General features: G+C 39.9%; 3 protein-coding genes and 1 non-coding gene across 5 annotated transcripts; all 4 read left to right on the forward strand.

Moving 5' to 3' along the window:
* Positions 1 to 1,507: 1,507 nt before the first annotated feature.
* LOC103404693 (glucan endo-1,3-beta-D-glucosidase-like) lies at positions 1,508 to 4,304 on the forward strand. Its single transcript, XM_008343628.4, has one exon. It carries the CDS (start codon positions 1,678 to 1,680, stop codon positions 4,120 to 4,122), a length of 2,445 nt encoding a protein of 814 aa, XP_008341850.2. The 5' UTR covers positions 1,508 to 1,677; the 3' UTR covers positions 4,123 to 4,304.
* Positions 4,305 to 9,165: 4,861 nt separating this feature from the next.
* On the forward strand, positions 9,166 to 15,197 carry LOC103404694 (proline-rich receptor-like protein kinase PERK8). Of its 2 annotated transcripts, none has more exons than XM_008343629.4 (8): positions 9,166 to 10,832; positions 11,160 to 11,567; positions 11,895 to 11,981; positions 12,509 to 12,579; positions 12,845 to 12,921; positions 13,032 to 13,179; positions 14,390 to 14,551; positions 14,632 to 15,197. In XM_008343629.4, the coding sequence occupies exons 1-8, from the start codon at positions 9,932 to 9,934 to the stop codon at positions 14,980 to 14,982; spliced, it is 2,205 nt and encodes a 734-aa protein (XP_008341851.3). In that variant the 5' UTR covers positions 9,166 to 9,931; the 3' UTR covers positions 14,983 to 15,197. The 2 variants fall into 2 exon arrangements, with proteins under 2 accessions (XP_008341851.3, XP_070660710.1); XM_070804609.1 differs by having other exon boundaries at positions 9,167 to 10,832; positions 11,889 to 11,981.
* Positions 14,150 to 14,268, forward strand: LOC114827178 (5S ribosomal RNA). The gene has a single exon (XR_003776401.1). It is a non-coding gene; the product is annotated as a 5S ribosomal RNA (ribosomal RNA).
* Positions 15,198 to 17,230: 2,033 nt separating the features above from the next.
* LOC103442495 (cinnamoyl-CoA reductase-like SNL6) lies at positions 17,231 to 19,361 on the forward strand. Its single transcript, XM_008381289.4, has 5 exons — positions 17,231 to 17,610; positions 17,713 to 17,885; positions 18,005 to 18,196; positions 18,311 to 18,464; positions 18,650 to 19,361. Exons 1-5 carry the CDS (start codon positions 17,397 to 17,399, stop codon positions 18,955 to 18,957), a joined length of 1,041 nt encoding a protein of 346 aa, XP_008379511.2. The 5' UTR covers positions 17,231 to 17,396; the 3' UTR covers positions 18,958 to 19,361.
* Positions 19,362 to 19,449: the final 88 nt, after the last annotated feature.

The raw sequence follows: 19,449 nt of genomic DNA on the forward strand, positions 1-19,449 counted from the left end.
CGAGGAATAATAGTGTGTGATAGAACCCAAAATCTCAACCCTAGCTCAACCTTAACTGTTGTACATAGAAGCGATTAAGAGATGGAAGGAAGGAAGAGAGAAGACAATATTGGATGTTTTTTGTTTATTTTGGTTGAGCACTTCTGAGGTTTCCTTTGGGCATGCTACTGTTGGGATGAACTCCAGGTAACTTGGAGTCATGATCGGAATTCCTCCCTCATGGACTGGAGGGGGAGATTGTTGGTATATGGTCCAACCCATGATGAATATTCTAGATTATTCTAGTAAGCAAGTGGGGTGGTTGGAGCATGCTAGACAATTCTAACATGTTATTAAGTTGATGGAAGAAGCTAGAGAGTACTAGTTTCCTTGGTTGCAAATGGAAAGATCTAGAAGCTACAATTTTGTGGCTAGTCTAGAATTATCTATGCTAGAGGTTTGAAGAATACACTAGAAACTAGTAGAATACCAAACCCTCACCTATAAATATGGGTGTGATGTTGTAGTGAAGTAACCAATTAAGAACCAAGTGTGAGTAGCAAAAGATCAAGTCCAAAGCTAGAGTTCCACTCCAAGAGTGAGAGTGAGAGTGTTCTACTACACATTGTGAGTGAAGTTTAGAGTAATAGAAAATGTATGTCATACTTTTTTGTATCCATCAAGCCTTGTTTTTGGCTTGGTAAGACTACTCTTATTATACTCATTTTTTCATATAGTGAAGATTGATCCTTGTTTCGTGGACGTAGGCATAAATTGTCGAACCACATAAATTCTTGATGTTCATTTTCTACTTTACTTTGTACATTCTTTATCTTGTAGTACCGACATTCCTAACAGCTACGTGATGTTGAATTTTATTTTGTTCTACTAAACGATTGTGTGCCTTTGGTTAGTTTCTCTATGTGAAATCTACTTGCATGTTTCTCTTAAATACCAGGACATCACATCTAATATTTAATTAGTCTGGTTATGAAGTATAACGTGTTATTATACACAAATTTATGTTGCATTTACATCGATCTTTTTTCTTTTTGATATCAAGAAGGGAATTGAACATAAATGCCAATTGTAAAAAAGCTACGTAGCTTTCTAATGTCGCGTATGTATAAAGGGAGATTGTTTTTTGACCTCCAATGCATAATCTTAGTGACGTAACTTGTTAAAAATAAAAGGAAAACTAACGAAAAGTTAAAAAAAAAAAACTAGTTTTAATGAAAAATGACAAATAAATATGTAGTGAATAGTAACAGAGAAAGGTAAAAATGTGATTTTTCGTTAAAAGTGAACCGTACCAGAAATGTTTCGTAAAAACTCTCTTAAATAAATGCTTGTTGCGGGTTTAAAAAGTGAGTTATACTAGCTACCTGTAAGTCATATAGTTGCTTGCGTATGAGGCATTCATGATTCCCACATTTGTCATTGGCATCCATTTCTTCGAATCAAACTACTTATGGATAACTTGCAATCCTCCCACGTCCCATCCCATGCACAGAAACTAAAGGTCTTCTTCCTCCTTGTGTTGGTAACTAACTGCTAAAAAAACCCCCTCCATTTTCTCCTAGCTTCCCTCCCCATGGCTCCTACCCAATTCCCACCTTCGTCCAAAGTTCGAATGATATTTCAGTCCAATCTATGTTATCGGGATGGTGATCCGAGCTTCGTGCATAAAACAAACACATGTGCTTCGCCAAGAAAAATCCCTATAAACCACCACCCCCTCCATCTTCATATCCATCCCAAACCATGTCGTCACCACGTCCGGAAGAAGAATCCCAAACCATGTCGTCACCGCCTCCGGAAGAAGAATCCGAAACCACGTCGCCACCCGCTCCATCATCACCACCTGCAGAAGATGAATGCGAAACCATGTCACCAACAGCCGATCCATCATCACCGCCTCCGGAAGAAGAATCCGAAACCGTGTCGCCAACAGCCGATCCATCATCACCAGCTGCGGAAGATGAATCCAAAACCATGGGATCACCACCTCCGGAAGAAGAATCCAAAACCCTGTCGTCACCACCTCCGGAAGAAGAATCCCAAACCAAGTCACTACCACCGCAGCAAACTCTCAGACCACCCACCGCCGCCGCCTCATTCCTCTTCCCCGAAACCCAATCCACCGTCCTACCCGACCCATCAAACTTCTTCTCCCAAGACCTCCTCTCATCCCCTCTCCCCACCGAGTCCTTCTTCCAAAACTTCGCTCTCAAAAACGGCGACCAACCCGAATACATCCACCCTTACGCCGTCAAATCCTCCTCCGCCGCCCTAACCATCTCGTACCCATCTCTCTCCTCCACCTCCGCCTTCACACACCAAATCTTCACCGCCGATCTCGCCATTTCCGCCACCCAAAAACCCGATTCTCCACAACCCCACAAAATCTCCTCCTTCAACGACCTCAGCGTCACATTGGACTTCCCCTCTTCCAACCTCAGCTTCTTCCTCGTCCGCGGCAGCCCATTCATCACGTGCTCTGTTTCCAACGCCACCTCTCTTTCAATCTCCACCATCCACTCAATCCTCTCGTGTTCACCAAACGACTCAAAGACCAAATACACCATCAAGCTCAGTAACAATCAGACATGGCTTGTATACACTTCTTCCCCGATCGATTTGGCAACCAACTGCCTGTCACCGATCACCTCCAATGAGTTTTCTGGGATAGTTCGGATTGCGATATTACCGGATTCGGATCCGAAATTCGAGGCGACCCTTGACCCGGTCAGTCCTTGCTACCCGGTTTCTGGCGAAGCGGTTTTCACAAAGCCGTTTGCTTTGGAATACAAATGGGAGAAGAAAGGATCGGGCGATTTGCTCATGCTTGCTCATCCTCTGCACCTCCAGCTTCTCTCCCGCGAGGATTCTGACGTCACTGTTTTGGAGGATTTCAAGGTCAAGAGCATCGATGGGGATCTTGTTGGCGTCGTTGGCGATTCATGGTCGCTGAAACTCGACCCTATTTTGATCACCTGGCATTCGAATCGAGGTGTTGGAGAAGAGTCGTATGCTGAAATTGTTTCTGCACTTGTCAAGGATGTTGGGGAGCTGAATTCCAGTGCGATAGCTACAAAATCTTCGTACTTTTATGGAAAATTGATCGCGAGGGCGGCGAGGCTGGCTTTGATTGCAGAGGAGGTGGCTCATCTCGATGTGATTCCGACGATTAGGAAGTTCTTGAAGGAAACGATTGAGCCGTGGCTGGCTGGAACTTTCGGGGGAAATGGTTTCTTGCATGACAAGAAATGGGGTGGCATTGTCACGAAACAAGGAGCAACCGATTCTGGTGCGGATTTTGGGTTTGGACTTTATAGTGGTCACCATTACCATCTGGGGTACTTTGTTTATGGGATTTCAGTGCTTGCGAAAATTGATCCTGCTTGGGGGAGGAAGTATCGGGCTCAAGCTTATTCGCTCACTGCTGATTATTTGACGGTAGGCAGGCATTCAGATTCGCATTATCCACGCATAAGGTGCTTTGATTTTTACAAATTACACTCGTGGAGAAGCGGGTTAAATGAGTCTGCAGATGGTCGTAATCAGGAGAGCACGAGTGAGGCAGTGAATGCCTACTATTCAGCTGCATTGTTGGGCTTAGTTTATGGAGACACCCATCTTGTGGCCACAGGATCAATGCTTGCAGCTTTGGAGATTCGGGCAGCCCAAATGTGGTGGCACGTAAAAGAGGGAAGTAACATGTATGGGCAGGATTTCACAAGGGAAAATCGCTTGGTTGGAATTTTATGGAGTAACAAGAGGGACAGCGCAGTTTGTTTCGCTCCTTCGGAGTGGAAAGAGTGCAGGCTTGGAATTCAGTTGCTACCTCTATTGCCGATCACTGAGGCCTTGTTTTCAGATGTTAGCTTTATTAGGGATCTCGTGACGTGGACACTACCGGCTTTGAGTAGGGAGGGAGTAGGGGAAGGATGGAAAGGATTTGTCTATGCCTTGGAAGGGATTTATGACAAAGAAGGCGCTTTGGGGAAGATAAAGAGCTTGAATGGTCACGATGATGGTAACTCGCTTACGAATCTCTTGTGGTGGATCCACAGCAGAGGAAAGGAAGGAGAGGAAGTCGGACTTGGACATAACGTTTCCTGGTCCGGGCTTTATCATTAAACTGGTTGCATTATAATTTGTGACTGTGATTTCGTTCTCCGTTGTATTTACTGTCATGTTTTGATTAACATACATCTGTTCTTTCATCCGAATTGAGAACTTTCTATCTATTTCGATCCGTTGTATTTACCTGTTATTGTTGAAACCAACTGCTTTTCTGAAATATATCATATTTTAGACGACTTTCATGTCAAGAAACATTGACACAACAAGGGGAGTCGAATTCTAAAATTTTAAACATCCATAACTACAAGGTTTTTTCTTTCACAGCGTGAACAGAACCGAACACAAACGCCATTAGAAACTCACTGAACCTGAACAAGGTCTCCGATGAGAATCGCCCTACAAACGCCACCCTAACCCTTTCTTCGCCATTACGTACTTGATACATAGTTGAGCAGTAACGTCAAACAAATGCCTGACAAGAATCAAGACCTAATTAAGAGAAGAAATGCAGACCAGAATAAGAACATAATAATAAAAAAGAACCAGAACTCTTGACTCTGCGATAAGTCATCTTCCGAATCTTGGCCATCTTCCGAATCTTGATCATCTTCCGAACCTTGGTCATCTTCGTCTTCCGAATCTAGGTCATATTCCCAACCTGGGTCATCTTCTGAATCCGAGCCATCTTCCGAATCTTGGTCATCCTCCATGCTTCCTAACACTGCTATAGCTTCATTCCTTCGTTCATGAAGTTGGACTATTTGTTCTTCAACTTGGCGAATGAGAGCAGTCAGTGCTCTGCGCACTTCGAGGCTCAATGGCAAGTCATCTTCCAAAGCTCGACACATTTTGATTGTTGCCGGTGGTTCCTGGCATGATATAGAATGTTTATTAGAAACCAGACAGCGCAGACCGCAGGGGCTAAGCATTTGCTTCCCTCCGTTTCCCCCGATCACCATCCATCGTACAATCCATTAGAAGCGAAAAACGAAAGCGCTGTGTGCTGCTGTCTAGTATTGATAGAACAGCGAAACGAAGCTTGCACACTCAAAAATCTTCCCAGAAGGACACCAAAACCAGATACGGGTTAGCTCGTCTTTTGCGGTATGGAAGTCACTCTCTGGTCACATTTCACCCTCTCACACACCACACACAAACTCAATGGTGCGTGCAGGTTTCAAACACAAGTACTTGAAACTGTAGATTCGACGCAAAATGATGTCGAAGAGGAGGCATTCCGTTGAATCGCTCATCCATCTCACACACACATACATATATGTGTTCATTTTTTTCCTTGGGACATTTTCTCAGCAACCAACAAACAAAACGCGGCGAACATGAATTCGACATTCGGCAAAAACAAAAGAGAAACCATATATCGGATTCGAAAGAAGATTACAGAAAATGAGGTCGAAATTAGTGAATTAGATACGGAGGAAGAAGAAGGGGTACCTCAGCTGAGGAATCGGAGTTGGAGTCGGAGAGACAGAGACGGAGACGGAGAAATTTGAAAGCGCGCGCGTTAACGTACGCGGGTTGTGCCGTTGGGAATGGGATTCCGCTGTCATTTGGGTCATTAGCCGCCGGTTTATATGGCCCAAAAGTTACAAGGTTGTTGGAGGCTTGGAGGAGTGCAATATTGATAAAGCCCATTTTTCCATAGCCCATAAGAATTTCCCCATTTTAAGTTGAATAATAAATTCATTATTTATTTAATACAATGATTTCCAGGTGAACTTGGGCTAAATACGTTAACCACAATTAAGTATCGAATTCGTCATTCATGAAAGTTGAAGTTGAGATCTCTCGCTTATAAATTAAGAGGAATATCACTAGTTCAAAGTGCTGCTGGCATAACTTTTTTTCTTTTCTTCGTTTGAATACATCGATATTTTTTTAAGTACACTAGGGAGTGTGAGATTTAGTCTTAAGTCGCATATGTGAATTAGGCTAGTTGATTGGGACACTATGTCAGTCTCTTGCAATTGAGCCCGCACCCTCCTACATATAAACTATAGTAGTTTAGAATATCGGATTTTTCATGAACACATTTACAAAACTTGTTATGTTGTTATTGTCATTGCCACCACTCATCTATAGAGTTAACGTGAGCCTCACAACCATCACTGTTCATTCTAACTATCACCACTTATCATCATCATCATTGTATATTTTACACTTGATGAAATTCATAATCTAATGTCGTAGTCATAACCATAAGTAAAGAAAATTAATTTATAGATCCTCAAACTCAAAATTATATCTCAAAACTCAAGTTGCATATATCAAATCCTAGTGTATCTATGTTTTTCAAATATTATGTCATTTTCATATTAAAGGCCTTGTTGCAATATTTTTAGGTCAATGCCCTAGTTGGAATATTGTTGTTATGCTATAGGACAAAGCAGAAGCCACATTAAGTTGTCCACCAACATAAAACAAAATTAGAGAGTAAGGAAGGAACCATTGCAGTTAGCCTGTCTCCATGAGAATGCCTGCATTGCATGCCATATTCTGTCATTAGCTCAACCAACAAACCCTCTCTTTCAAAGCTTTTGAGTTGAAGATTTCAAGATTATGAGATGGTTTTACATTAATTAATTAGTGAATCCACTTTATAAAACAACTCAAGAGACAAAAGCCTTCCTTTATAATTTCAAGAGTAATTTACATGTAACAGGTTTATTGTTATTATTTTGTCTCGATTTATAACCTATTATTTTGCAAAGAAAAATTTACACACAACCAACAACTAAGTCTTACCCCACTACGCCATTAAATGGCTTTGAATCATATACCGTCACTGTGCTCGGTTTTGTGCCAAGTCTTCCGCTAGCTCTAAGTATTTCATATATTTTCCTATAGTTTCTTTCAAAGTCTTCCTAGGTTTTCTCTACCTCTTTTGCTACGAGTCTTTGTTTCATAGTCGCATATTCTAAACGGAGTATCTGTAGGCCTTCAGTTCACGTATCCAAACCATCTTAACTGATTTTTTCTCATTTTATCTTCAATTGCAGCTATTCCTATTTTACTAGGATATCCTCGCTCTTAATGCAAAAACTTACACATAACAACGCATTATTAAAACGTAATGCCACATGTGTGAATCCAATCCGTATAGATGCTTCTCACCTCGATAGCAAATGAAACAAATGAAACAAGTTAAAGGCTGGGTTTTGCAGAATTGTTTATTGGCGTTGATCAACATGCGCGCATTCGGACATCATGGGAGTGATGAGGGAATGAGATCTCGTATTATTTGTTTATTTAAATCACCTCATCTATCTAATTATTGTTAATCCTTTATTTTGAGCTTTGGCGCTGACTAATTGTTTCAAGTCCTACGCGGCGTCGTTATTTGACTTTTCTGTTTTTTTTTCATACAAAAACTTTGTTTATTCACCTCCGTTGATGAAATATTACAACAGTCACGTAGTATTTTTACTGTAAAAGTTTTTAACTTAAGTAACAAATTGAAAACCTTCTTGGTCAAGCAGGTGCATCCACCTGTTTACGGATTTGGATCCTCTCCGAGGCAATTGGTCGGGATCCTCCTGACCAATGTATGTGAGCCGTTGGATTTTTATCTAATGACTACAATTATTATAACTTTTAGAGGACCCTCCCTATTTGTAGCAGTTGAATAAAAATCCAACGGCCCACATACACCGGCCAGAAGGATCCTAACCAATTGCCTCGAAGAGGATCCAAATCCCCTGTTTACATCTTATATGTGATCGTCCGAGCCCCTCCATATTCCTCATTTTGCTCCTCAGCTTATTGGATTTTAGCAGTCTTTTTCAGTTGTTGTTTTGTATGGGAAGCAGGTTAGCAAAAGTGAAATTCAAAAGAATTGACGGGAACACACATAAATGGTGGACTAAGTACTTTAATTCGATGCAAAGTAAAGAAATTTATTGGGACTTGACATGATGAGAATCCTCCTAAAAAAATGTGGCGCCTTAAAAAAATGCTATGGTACATGTATAATTGTTATCAACTCGTGTCATAAGGTGTTGGAAGTCCTCAACAAGTGCAAATTTGAATAGCTTAAAAAGGAGGGAAAAGCAAGAACTACTAAATGTAAAAACTTGTGCCTTACTATTCAAGATGGAAGCACCCACAACATGTTTTGCTTAAATATTGGGCTTGTGGTGGGTTTTTTTTCGAAATTTTACAGGTTAAATTTTGAGAGATTATATTCACATATTCTAATTTATTTCTCCCACATTCTTTTAATTTTTTAATATTTTATATACACCACTAACACTTGATAAAAAAAAATTTTAAAATGTGTGGGAAAAGTAATTTGGGATGTGTGAATATAATCTCCCTAAATTTTGGTGGTTTTTCTTTGAGCTTGAGTTATCATACTTCTTTTTATATGGAGCATCATGCTGTTATCATTGTTGTGGTCTCATGCGTGGTGTTGACAAATTTATGGCTTGAAAGTGAACCTTCTATTCTTCTCCTTGGTTGCTTTGGACTCGTTGGAAAAACTACATTTCCCGGTTGCAGTACATGGTTTTCCTCTCATACGTATCAAGAAAGGAATGCAATTGTTGACAAATTAGCCAATTGAGGGCTTCTCTGGTCCTCACCTTTTGGTATGCCGTTTTTCAAAAAGAGAAAGGTTTATGTCCCGTCTTTTTATGTATTTTATTTTTCTTGTTTCATGAGAGGTAATGCTTATGTCCGTTGACTGACATAACTTTTTTTCATTTTAATAAAATTTTCTCGCACCTCTGAGGTTCCTAAAAGAAAAGTTTTGCTTAAAAATCAAGTATTTAAAGCTTGAAAGGTTGTTCTTCAATATAACTGAATTTAAAAGAAAAAGTTGTGGCTAATTGCTCTTTTTCTTGCTAGATTTGATTATTCTTCTCTAATTTCAAATGCTAAAACAAAGAAAAATATAATCAAATATAACTTTTCTGTACACGTTAGTTGCGGATGTAAACTTGAACATCAAGTAAAAGTTTGAAATGTCTTTGTGAACATTACTAAAATTCAATTAGCAGAAAGAAAAAAATAATGAGCAAAAAATTAAAATTCAAAAACAAAAAATATAAACAGGAAGGAACAGCTAATGAAGGCGTTTACATATTCTAAGCATAAAATTTGGGACCATGCTTCTCCTCTCAAGTAATTTTACAATCATTGTTTTTGGCTGCCACCGCCGCTCTGCATGTGAAGTCTCTCTCGCTGGTCCTCCTTCCGAAGTCGCCCCCACGTTTACTAAGCGTGTTTTGGGGTTTACACCCTTTTTTTTTCTTAAACTCTTTACCATTTTCCAAGAAAATATCATAGCTTTCTGGGGAAAACGTTGCCGCATTCGAAAATTCCACCATTTCAGAGATAGGTATTAATTTGCTCGAGCTTTTAGCTTCTGGGTTTTGTTTTTGAACAGTTTTGGCGATTTGGATTGCTGCATTTTCCCTGTAAAGTTATGAGCTTGTAGTTGTAGTAGTAATAAATCTGGGTTTTAAAGCTTGAAGCTTGCAGATGGTGGGCTTTTTTGATCTGGTTTGTGCTCAAATTTTGGGGTTTTGGTTGTCAAATTTGTTCTTTCGAGGGATTTGTGAACCGGGTAGTGCTTAGATTCTGTGAATTTTGGTTAATCTGAAACTTTCCAGGGTTTTGGGAAAAAGTCAGGAAGTTGAAGAAGGCAATGGATTTTGCCTGGAAATTTTGAATTAGGGTTTTCTGACATTTGGGATTTGTATATTTGTAATGCAACGGTCTCTGATGTATAAATACGAGTAAAAGTGACTATTTTTGTGATTGAATTTGGAAAGTTCGGCGATGGAATTTATATAATAAAGCCAAAAAAGTAGCAAAATTTAGCATTCAATTTCACATAAACATGTCTTCAACTTCACCTTCTCCAAATTCTTCTCCTTCTGCGGTCTCACCGACTTCATCTGATACCACAACACCACCCCCATCAAATTCTTCAACTACCCCAACAACTACTGCAACCCCTTCTGACGCTTCACCTCCCCCTGCCCAATCTCCTCCTCCAGCATCACCAGCTTCCCCCTCTCCAAAATCATCACCACCTCCGTCAACTCCGCCACCAACTTCACCACCGCCTTCGCCGCCGGCAGCTCCACCCCCATCATCACCTCCTCCAGCATCACCACCACCTTCTCCACCAGCTGCCTCTCCTACAGCTGCGTCTGCACCCCCACCAGATGCTTCCCCACCACCTCCATCAGAAAGTTCTCCCCCTCCCAAATCTTCCCCTACACCTCCTGCAGAAGCCTCACCTCCACCTAAATCCACAGAGTCCCCACCACCTTCGTCCAATTCTCCACCACCGCCACAAGGAGAAGCACCGAAGAAATCTCCTTCATCCCCCACTGGTACACCTCCTCCATCTGCTTCCAAATCTGCTCCTGCACCAGCTGATAAATCTCCCCCTGCATCCACAGTGCAATCACCACCTCCTTCAGTGCCTTCATCTTCTTCACCTCCTGTTACTTCTCCTACCCTGCCCAGTAATTCATCAAATCCCACTCCCTTACCACAGAAGCCAACTGCAAGGTCAACCACTGATGCCAATGTAACATCAAATGCCACATCCGGAAATAAAGGAGGGTTAGACACTGGAGGAGCTGTGGCCATTGGAATTGTAGTTGGATTCCTGGTGATCAGTCTTCTTGTAATGGCGGTGTGGTTTGCAAAGAAGCAGAAGAAAAGAAAAGCTGGAGCAAATCTTGCCTACAGCATGCCTTCCCCCTTTGCTTCATCCCAGAATTCAGGTAACACATTGAGCACGCATTACTTGAATTATGTCATTTTCTTGTTTGTTTGCTGACACTTTTTCAAACTTGCTTCATTGACAAGGAATTCTGGTAGCTGTTCCATACGAATTGGATGAGCTTGCTTATTCAAAACTTGCTTTATTTTCTTTTTCGTTTCTGCCATTCTACTTTCTTTTAGCGCCGTCAGTTCTTATACGGCCTGTAGGCTTTACATTGTATAAAATGATATGAGAAGTAAGCTTTTGAGTTAGCTAGCAAGTTTCATCTGAATGTGCAGATGAGGTAATTGGATTCAAACTAATGGAACTTTTTTCTGCTCTCCAGATTCAGCATTTCTTAAGCCCTATTCTCCAGCTCCCCTTGTAGGAAATGGTTCTGGCAGCGATTTCATGTATGCACAATCAGATGGTGGCGTTAACAATTCAAAGTCATGGTTCACATATGAAGAACTAATCAAAGCCACGAATGGGTTTTCGAAACAGAATCTTTTGGGCGAAGGTGGATTTGGTTGTGTATACAAAGGTGTTTTGGAAGATGAAAGGGAAGTTGCTGTAAAACAGCTCAAAATTGGTGGGGGACAAGGGGAGCGTGAGTTTAAAGCTGAAGTTGAAATTATTAGTCGAGTACACCATCGCCATTTGGTTTCCCTGGTTGGTTACTGTATATCTGAGCATCAAAGGTTGCTTGTCTACGATTTCGTTCCAAATGATACTCTTCATTACCATCTTCATGGTAAGCCTTCTAATTTTGAAAGCAAGACCAATCTAAAATGTTCTGGAACAAAATAGGGGGCTTGTGTTATATCCTGTTCTGTCCAATATTGATGTCTTTTAATTAAATTATTAACTAATAGTCCTTTAAAAGATGGCTACGTTAACCTGTGCCAATAAACTTGCTAATGCTGCACATTGTGCTTGGTAATTTATTTTTTTAAAGTCACGGCATAATTTATCAAGCAATATTTTGGGCATTAGTAAATTTGAAGCATAATTCTCTTCTGCATGCAGGTATCTTGTCAAAATTGTACCTCTTCTAACTTTCCTCTATTGAAAGCTGCAGGTGAGGGCATGCCAGTCCTGGATTGGGCAACCAGAGTCAAGGTTGCTGCTGGTGCAGCTCGTGGAATAGCTTACTTACATGAAGATTGTGAGTTTCTTCTTTTGTTCTGGAACTCTCAATTTGGATTCAACTTTTCTCGACCTTGGTTTGATCGAGTGCAAACACATAATCAGAAATGAAAGTTTTTCCTTAATTTTTTAATTAAATGAACAGTTGCCTTTCTTTTTGTCATAAATTTCCGTCAAGTACAAAGTTACAGTTTTTTATTTATCCTATGTGAAACAGCCATTAGTCAATAATCATACAGAAATAGGTCCTCTACATAAAAGTTCATATTAGTTTCCAAGGCTTTTTAACTCTCTGAATGACATTAACAATTGTGGAAGAATTCTTTGTTGTCAAGACAATGGACGTATTTAAAACAAACTAGCGTGTTTCTGGAATTTTATAGTGTTTGGTGCTTAGCATAAATGAAATAAATATTATATATATAAAGATTAGCTATTTTCATTCAAAATTCTGCAGAGTTTGTTTCTCCAGTACTGTATTTATCAGCACGCCTTTGAGGATCTAATTCTTCCTCTCACAGTATTTTGTCTTAATGTGTTTATCAGGTCATCCCCGCATTATTCACAGAGATATTAAGTCGTCAAACATCCTTTTGGATAGCAACTTTGAAGCTCAAGTACGTTCGTCAGTTACAAACCTTAATTTAAAAATAAAAACACTTCTATGCAGTTATAGTGATTGCTTCTAGTGCTTGCAACACGAGCGCATTTCCATCTCCTTTTAAGTAAGAGCCCTTTTGGCAGCCTAATAATCATATATTCATGGAATGACTGCAATTTCCTCTTACAATAATAGGCAGCCAGAACACGTTTTCCCTGTCTCCGATTGTTAATCATTTGACAGCAATTAGTCTTCTAACGATGAATTTTACTTGTTAACAGGTTGCAGATTTTGGGCTTGCAAAGCTAGCATTGGATTCAAATACGCATGTGACCACAAGAGTAATGGGAACATTTGGGTAGTTACCTTCACTTTTTTGAATCAGGCTCCTTTCCATTTCTTCAATCTTTCCGTTGGCATCATTTGCTTTTTATATATTCTGATGAATGATATTGTGTGATTTTCCAGATACATGGCGCCAGAATATGCAACAAGTGGAAAGTTGACGGACAAGTCTGATGTTTACTCTTATGGTGTTGTGCTATTGGAGCTAATTACAGGTCGCAAACCTGTGGATTCTTCTCAGCCATTGGGTGATGAGAGCCTAGTTGAATGGGTAAATTCATAAACATTGTTGATATCTCCCTGTAGGTATTGGAAGTTATTTCTTTTTGAAAGTGCATCTATGCCGATCATTGTGAGACTATTTTTCGCTTTTCGCCAAAATTCCTGATTTTCTTCTTCCATCAATTACGGAGTTGTGCTTAGAATTTCAAAGGGCTCAAGTCTATAACAACAACAACAACAACAAAGCCTTTTCCCATTAAGTGGGGTTGGCTATGTGAATCCTAGAACGTCATTGCGCTCGGTTTTGTGTCATGTCCTCCGTTAGATCCAAGTACTCTAAGTCTTTTCTTAGGGTCTCTTCCAAAGTTTTCCTAGGTCTTCCTCTACCCCTTCGGCCCTGAACCTCTGTCCCGTAGTCACATCTTCGAACCGGAGCGTCAGTAGGCCTTCTTTGCACATGTCCAACCCACTCATTCCTAATCTTATCCTTTCTTGTGAGCCCACACCTCCAACGAAGCACCCTCATCTCCGCTACACCCATTTTGTGTACTTGTTGATGCTTCACCGCCCAACATTCTGTACCATACAACATCGTCGACCTTATTGCCGTCCTATAAAATTTTCTCTTGAGCTTCAGTGGCATACGACGGTCACACAACACGCAACTCTTCCACTTCATCCATCCCGCTTGTATTCCATATATTCTGTCTTTGATCGGCTTAGGCGAAGACCTTTAGATTCCAACACTTCTCTCCAAAGGTTAAGCTTCGCATTTACCCCTTCCTGAGTTTCATCTATCAACCCTATATCGTCTGCGAAAAGCATACACCAAGGAATAACATCTTGAATATGTCCTGTTAACTCATCCATCAATCAAGTCTAATGACTGAAAATTCTCAAACGGCTGAAGTCAAAAAGTTGCTTTCCGTTGGGCATGTTCAAGGTGGAGATTTTACCTGTTTTATGCTAACACTTTGATAGTCAGACAGTCTGCACTCCTATCTTACGTCAAATCCTTGGGATGTGATCATACCAACTCACATGCACCGGATCCCATCAGAACTCCGAAGTTAAGCGCGTTTGGGCGAGAGTAGTACTAGGATGGGTGATCTCATGGGAAGTCCTCGTGTTGCATCCCCCACAGCCGGAAAAGGCTTTGTTGTGTTGTGTTGTCGTTGTATGCTAACACTTTGATGGATTGTTGTGGTTCTATCTAGCACGGTTAAGTCCTAGATTATAACATCTAAAGTTTCCTGCAGGCTCGACCTTTGCTTAGTCAAGCACTAGAAGGTGAAGATTTAGAAGGGTTGGCAGATCCAAGGCTGGAAAAGAATTACGTCGAGAATGAAATGTTTAGAATGATTGAGGCGGCTTCAGCTTGTGTGCGTCATTCAGCTACGAAAAGGCCACGAATGAGACAGGTACCTACAGAATATTGGATGACACTTGCCCACATTTTATTTCGACTGCAGAGAACTAATAATCTTTCCCGCTATGCTAGGTGGTAAGGGCTTTCGACTCCTTGGATGAATTCTCAGATCTCAGTAATGGAATGAAACCTGGCGAGAGCGAAATCTTTAATTCTGCAGAACACTCTGCACAAATTAGAATGTTTCAGAGGATGGCATTCGGCAGTGAAGACAACAGTACGAGTTTTTTCAATCAAAGTCAGAGCAGCTGGAAAAGTAGGGACTCCCGAGAGCAAGGGTACCAAAATCAGAGAAGCTGGGCGAGTAGAGACTCTAGGGAGCACGGGGATCAAACTCAGAGCAGCTGGAGTCGAGACCAGAGAGACCCGAGAAACCCCAGTACCGCGATGTCCATAGATAGATCTGGGATATGGAACAACTGAGAGTTCAACCAACCGTTTGAGCCAGGGTAGGCTGTGTTGTGTTGCTCATTTCTTGTAAATCTTACACAAATCATATCATTTTCCATTTATTTTTGTGTTCTCTGCTAACATGATTTTGTTGACAGGATCCCAATTTCTGTGTTCTTTTTGTGATTTTGATTCATTGATACAGTATATTGTATGTATCTTATTTGAAATATATAATTTTATCTGAATTATCCTTCTCTCCAAATACATGCATTATAGCTTTTCAATGTACGGGTGCATCAAATGTTATGATACAAGTAGTTGAAATATTTTTTTCTCCTCGACCATGTGGCTAAGATTAAGATAAGATAAAATGCGGGCCCTGCATGCATTCGTTGAAATCTATATCCTATCTCCTAGTTATAGATGACCAACACTTGTATATATTTTATTTTTGCCATTTAGTTCAGCTGTAAGATCAAAATAAAGTCGGATGGTGTGGGCTCCACATGCATTAACGGTGAAAACTCTTGCATGCATTAACAGTTGAAATCTATACCTATCTCCTAGTTATTGATGATCGACACTTGTATATATGTTATTTTTGCCATTTAGTTCAGCTGTAAGATCAAAATAAAGTCGGATGGTGTGGGCTCCACATGCATTAACGGTGAAAACTCTTGCATGCATTAACGTTGAAATCTATACCTATCTCCTAGTTATTGATGATCGACACTTGTATATATTTTATTTTTGCCATTTAGTTCAGTTGTAAGATCAAAATAAAGTCGGATGGTGTGGGCTCCACATGCATTAACGGTGAAAACTCTTGCATGCATTAACAGTTGAAATCTATACCTATCTCCTAGTTATTGATGATCGACACTTGTATATATGTTATTTTTGCCATTTAGTTCAGCTGTAAGATCAAAATAAAGTCGGATGGTGTGGGCTCCACATGCATTAACGGTGAAAACTCTTGCATGCATTAACAGTTGAAATCTATACCTATCTCCTAGTTATTGATGATCGACACTTGTATATATGTTATTTTTGCCATTTAGTTCAGCTGTAAGATCAAAATAAAGTCGGATGGTGTGGGCTCCACATGCATTAACGGTGAAAACTCTTGCATGCATTAACGTTGAAATCTATACCTATCTCCTAGTTATTGATGATCGACACTTGTATATATTTTATTTTTGCCATTTAGTTCAGTTGTAAGATCAAAATAAAGTCGGATGGTGTGGGCTCCACATGCATTAACGGTGAAAACTCCTGCATGCATTAACATTGAAATCTATATCCTATCTCCTAGTTATTGATGACCGGCACTTGTATATATTTTGTTTTTGCCATTTAGTTAAGACGTAAGATCAAAATAAAGTGGGACGGTGTGGACTCCAAATGCATTATTGTTGAAAACTCTATTTATAGTACCAATCTCAATCCCACCATCCAACATTCATTTCTTGGAGAGAGATCATCGCCGAATCCTCCAATTACATTCATTCATCATGCATTGTGAAGTTAGTTTTCGTCAGGTACTGTTTATATTCAATTTTAAATAAAAAATTTATAATAATTTCTAACCGTATGATGTACGATGAACATATATGATTTGAGAATTCCCGAATCCTCACAAAGAGGATCCTTACTCCATTTCTTGTATCAAAAGAAAAATCGGAATAACTTTTGGGTTGTGATTTTCACACACCCTTAACTACTTTTCCCACACCCTCCCTATTTTTTAAATACTTAATTGGTATCCTACTATTTAATCTTCCATATATACCCCTCCCTATTTAATCTTTCATTAAGGGGTGTACTATCCACACACCCCATTTTACTTCTCACATATTCCATGATAATTTATGTCCGTTGATCTTCTTCAATTCATTCGATCCGACGGTCAAAAATTAAAAAGGTGTGTGAGAAGTAAAATGAGATGTGTGGATATCACACCCCTTCATTAATTACCATAAAAAAGTAGGAAGGATATATATGGAAGATTAAATGTAGGATACCAATTAAGTATTAAAAAATAGGAAGGGGTGCGAGAAAAGTAGTTAAGGTTGTGTGAAAATCACAACCCTAACTTTTTATTCGGGGCGACACGTCAACCACAAATATAGAATAAAATATAACTGTTTGCTTAACGGTATTATTTTTAAAATATGAAAAATTCTGGACGCAGGTGCAACCTTCCAAAGAATATGATTTTTGGCCAATCAAAGTTTGCCAAATGTACTAACAACCAAGTTGGGTTTTGACGAACAGAGAAGTGTCACAGTTTACTTACTACCCTCGTGCTTTCATCTAATCTTCTCCAACTACCATCGCAAAAAATAGAAAGCTGCATCCCTTTTGAGCCGCTATTGTTGTTTATATCTAGTGTTGCATGAGACTTTAGAGAGAGAAAATAAGAGAGAGAGAGAGAGAGAGAGATGGCAATGGAAGAAATGGAAGTCCCAAAACATTTGATGTCCTCTTCAGGGGAGGAACATAAAATCTGTGTCAAAAATGCATTCAGCTGCAGTTTAGATGCAAGAGATAGGAGGCTGGTTTGTGTGACCAGTGGGAATTCTCACTTGGGTTCTAACATAGTTAGGGCTCTATTGGCCCGGGGTTATTTGGTCCGAGTTACCATTCAAAACGAAGGTACTTACCCATTTATATTTCGCGCATGACCCTCGAAATTTCGTTTTTGGCTTACCATGTTTGGTTTTGGTTTTGTTTTCTCAAACTATGTGCTGCGGGCAGTGGATTTTGAGGACATGAAGAAGCTAATGAGAGGTGAAGAGATAAGCCAGTTGGAGTGCGTGGTTGTGGCAAAGATGGGTGATTTGAATAGTCTCTGTGATGCCTTTAGAGGTTGCCATGCAATTTTTCACACCTCCTCTTTTATTGATCCACATGGTATCTCCGGTTATTCGGTAAGTTTGTCAAAGCAATGTGCTCGTTTCTTTGAACCGAGTTTGATTCACCTCCTCGTAGATTGGACTAGTTTATAATACTTTTCTGAGGTATTGCACAATATTAAACTATTGATCAGGAAAAAATGGCATTTCTTGAAACTGAAGGGGCAAGAAATGTAATTGAAGCTTGTGGGAGGGCAGCATATGCAAAGAGATGCATCTTCACTTCCTCTCTCCTTGCTGCCATCTGGACAGGTGAAAACTATGAAGAAAAGAAGATCATCGATGAGTATAGCTGGACCAATGTGGATTTCTGCAGAGAAAACAAGGTATGCAAATATAAATATAAAAACTTTGAGGGCCTTTGAGTGAATTTTGTATTTGCTAATTGGTCGCACCAAATAATAATTTTAACAAATTCATCATTTTACTTTGACTGATAGCTTTGGTTAGCCCTAGGGAAGACCACAGCAGAGATGGCTTGTTGGAGGAAGTCCAAGGAAATGAAAGTCAATCTTGTTACTGTGTGCCCTGGCCTCCTAATGGATGCATCTCATCCAAATGCTCACATATCCACTTCCATACCATATCTTAAAGGCAAATCCTTTCGTTCTACGTATCAAAGATCTTAAAAATGAGACAAATTCTCTCGCCAAACAGTCTCAACATTTTAACATGAGACCACACATTTTAGCAGCAACAACTTAACATGTCAGATTGTGTGATAAAGAGAACTTCTCATCCAATACTTATTTTTGCATGTTTTTACACTCTTTCTATAGGTGGCAAGGCAATGTTCAAACACGGTCGCCTAGCTGTGGAGGACGTGAAGAAGGCGGCTGAGGCGCATGTCTGCGTTTATGAAGCGATGGACCATGGCGCCGGCGGGCGATACCTCAGCTTTGGGAAGGTTGTAACAAAAATGGCTGAAGCCATTGAGTTAGAGAATGGATTGAAGATTCATGGGTTGTTATCAGGAGAAGGACTTGAGGACTTGGGTGAAGAAACAGATGAAGAAGTACAAAGCATGCTTAGCAATGCAAAGCTTGCCAGATTGATTGGAGCTTCACAAAAGTTGTCTTGCAAGTAGTGGAGGCACTTGGCTGCATCATGAGAGAGAGAGAGCTAAAACAAAATTATTGCCCTTTGGTCCTTGATAATTGAGTACCCTTCGTTATACTGTGAAAGCATTTTTGTGTTTTTTCTTCTTATTTTTGATTGGATGGATGGGATATTTTATGCAAGACTAGCCATCCCATTTGTTGCAAGCACTTGAAAAAGTGGTGCTATCCACACACTTTTTATTTTTATTTTTACACATATTTTTCAATTTTCGACCGTCAGTTCGAGTGAATTGAAGATGATCAAATGATAGGAATTAACAAAATGTGTGTAGAAAGTAAAAGTGAGTGCGTAGATAGCACAATTCTACTTGAAATAGGTCTCAATGTACGAGTCTTTTTACTATAAGCTAATAACATTTAATTTAGAGAATTATTATCGACACTTTAAAAACGTTTTCTTGTCACTTAGTGTTGTGATATAATAATATATTTCTTCACTTGTAAGTGAGAGGTCTTAT

This window comes from Malus domestica, chromosome 09 (assembly GCF_042453785.1).
Source record: "Malus domestica chromosome 09, GDT2T_hap1".
In the NCBI taxonomy this organism is placed as follows: Eukaryota; Viridiplantae; Streptophyta; class Magnoliopsida; order Rosales; family Rosaceae; genus Malus; species Malus domestica.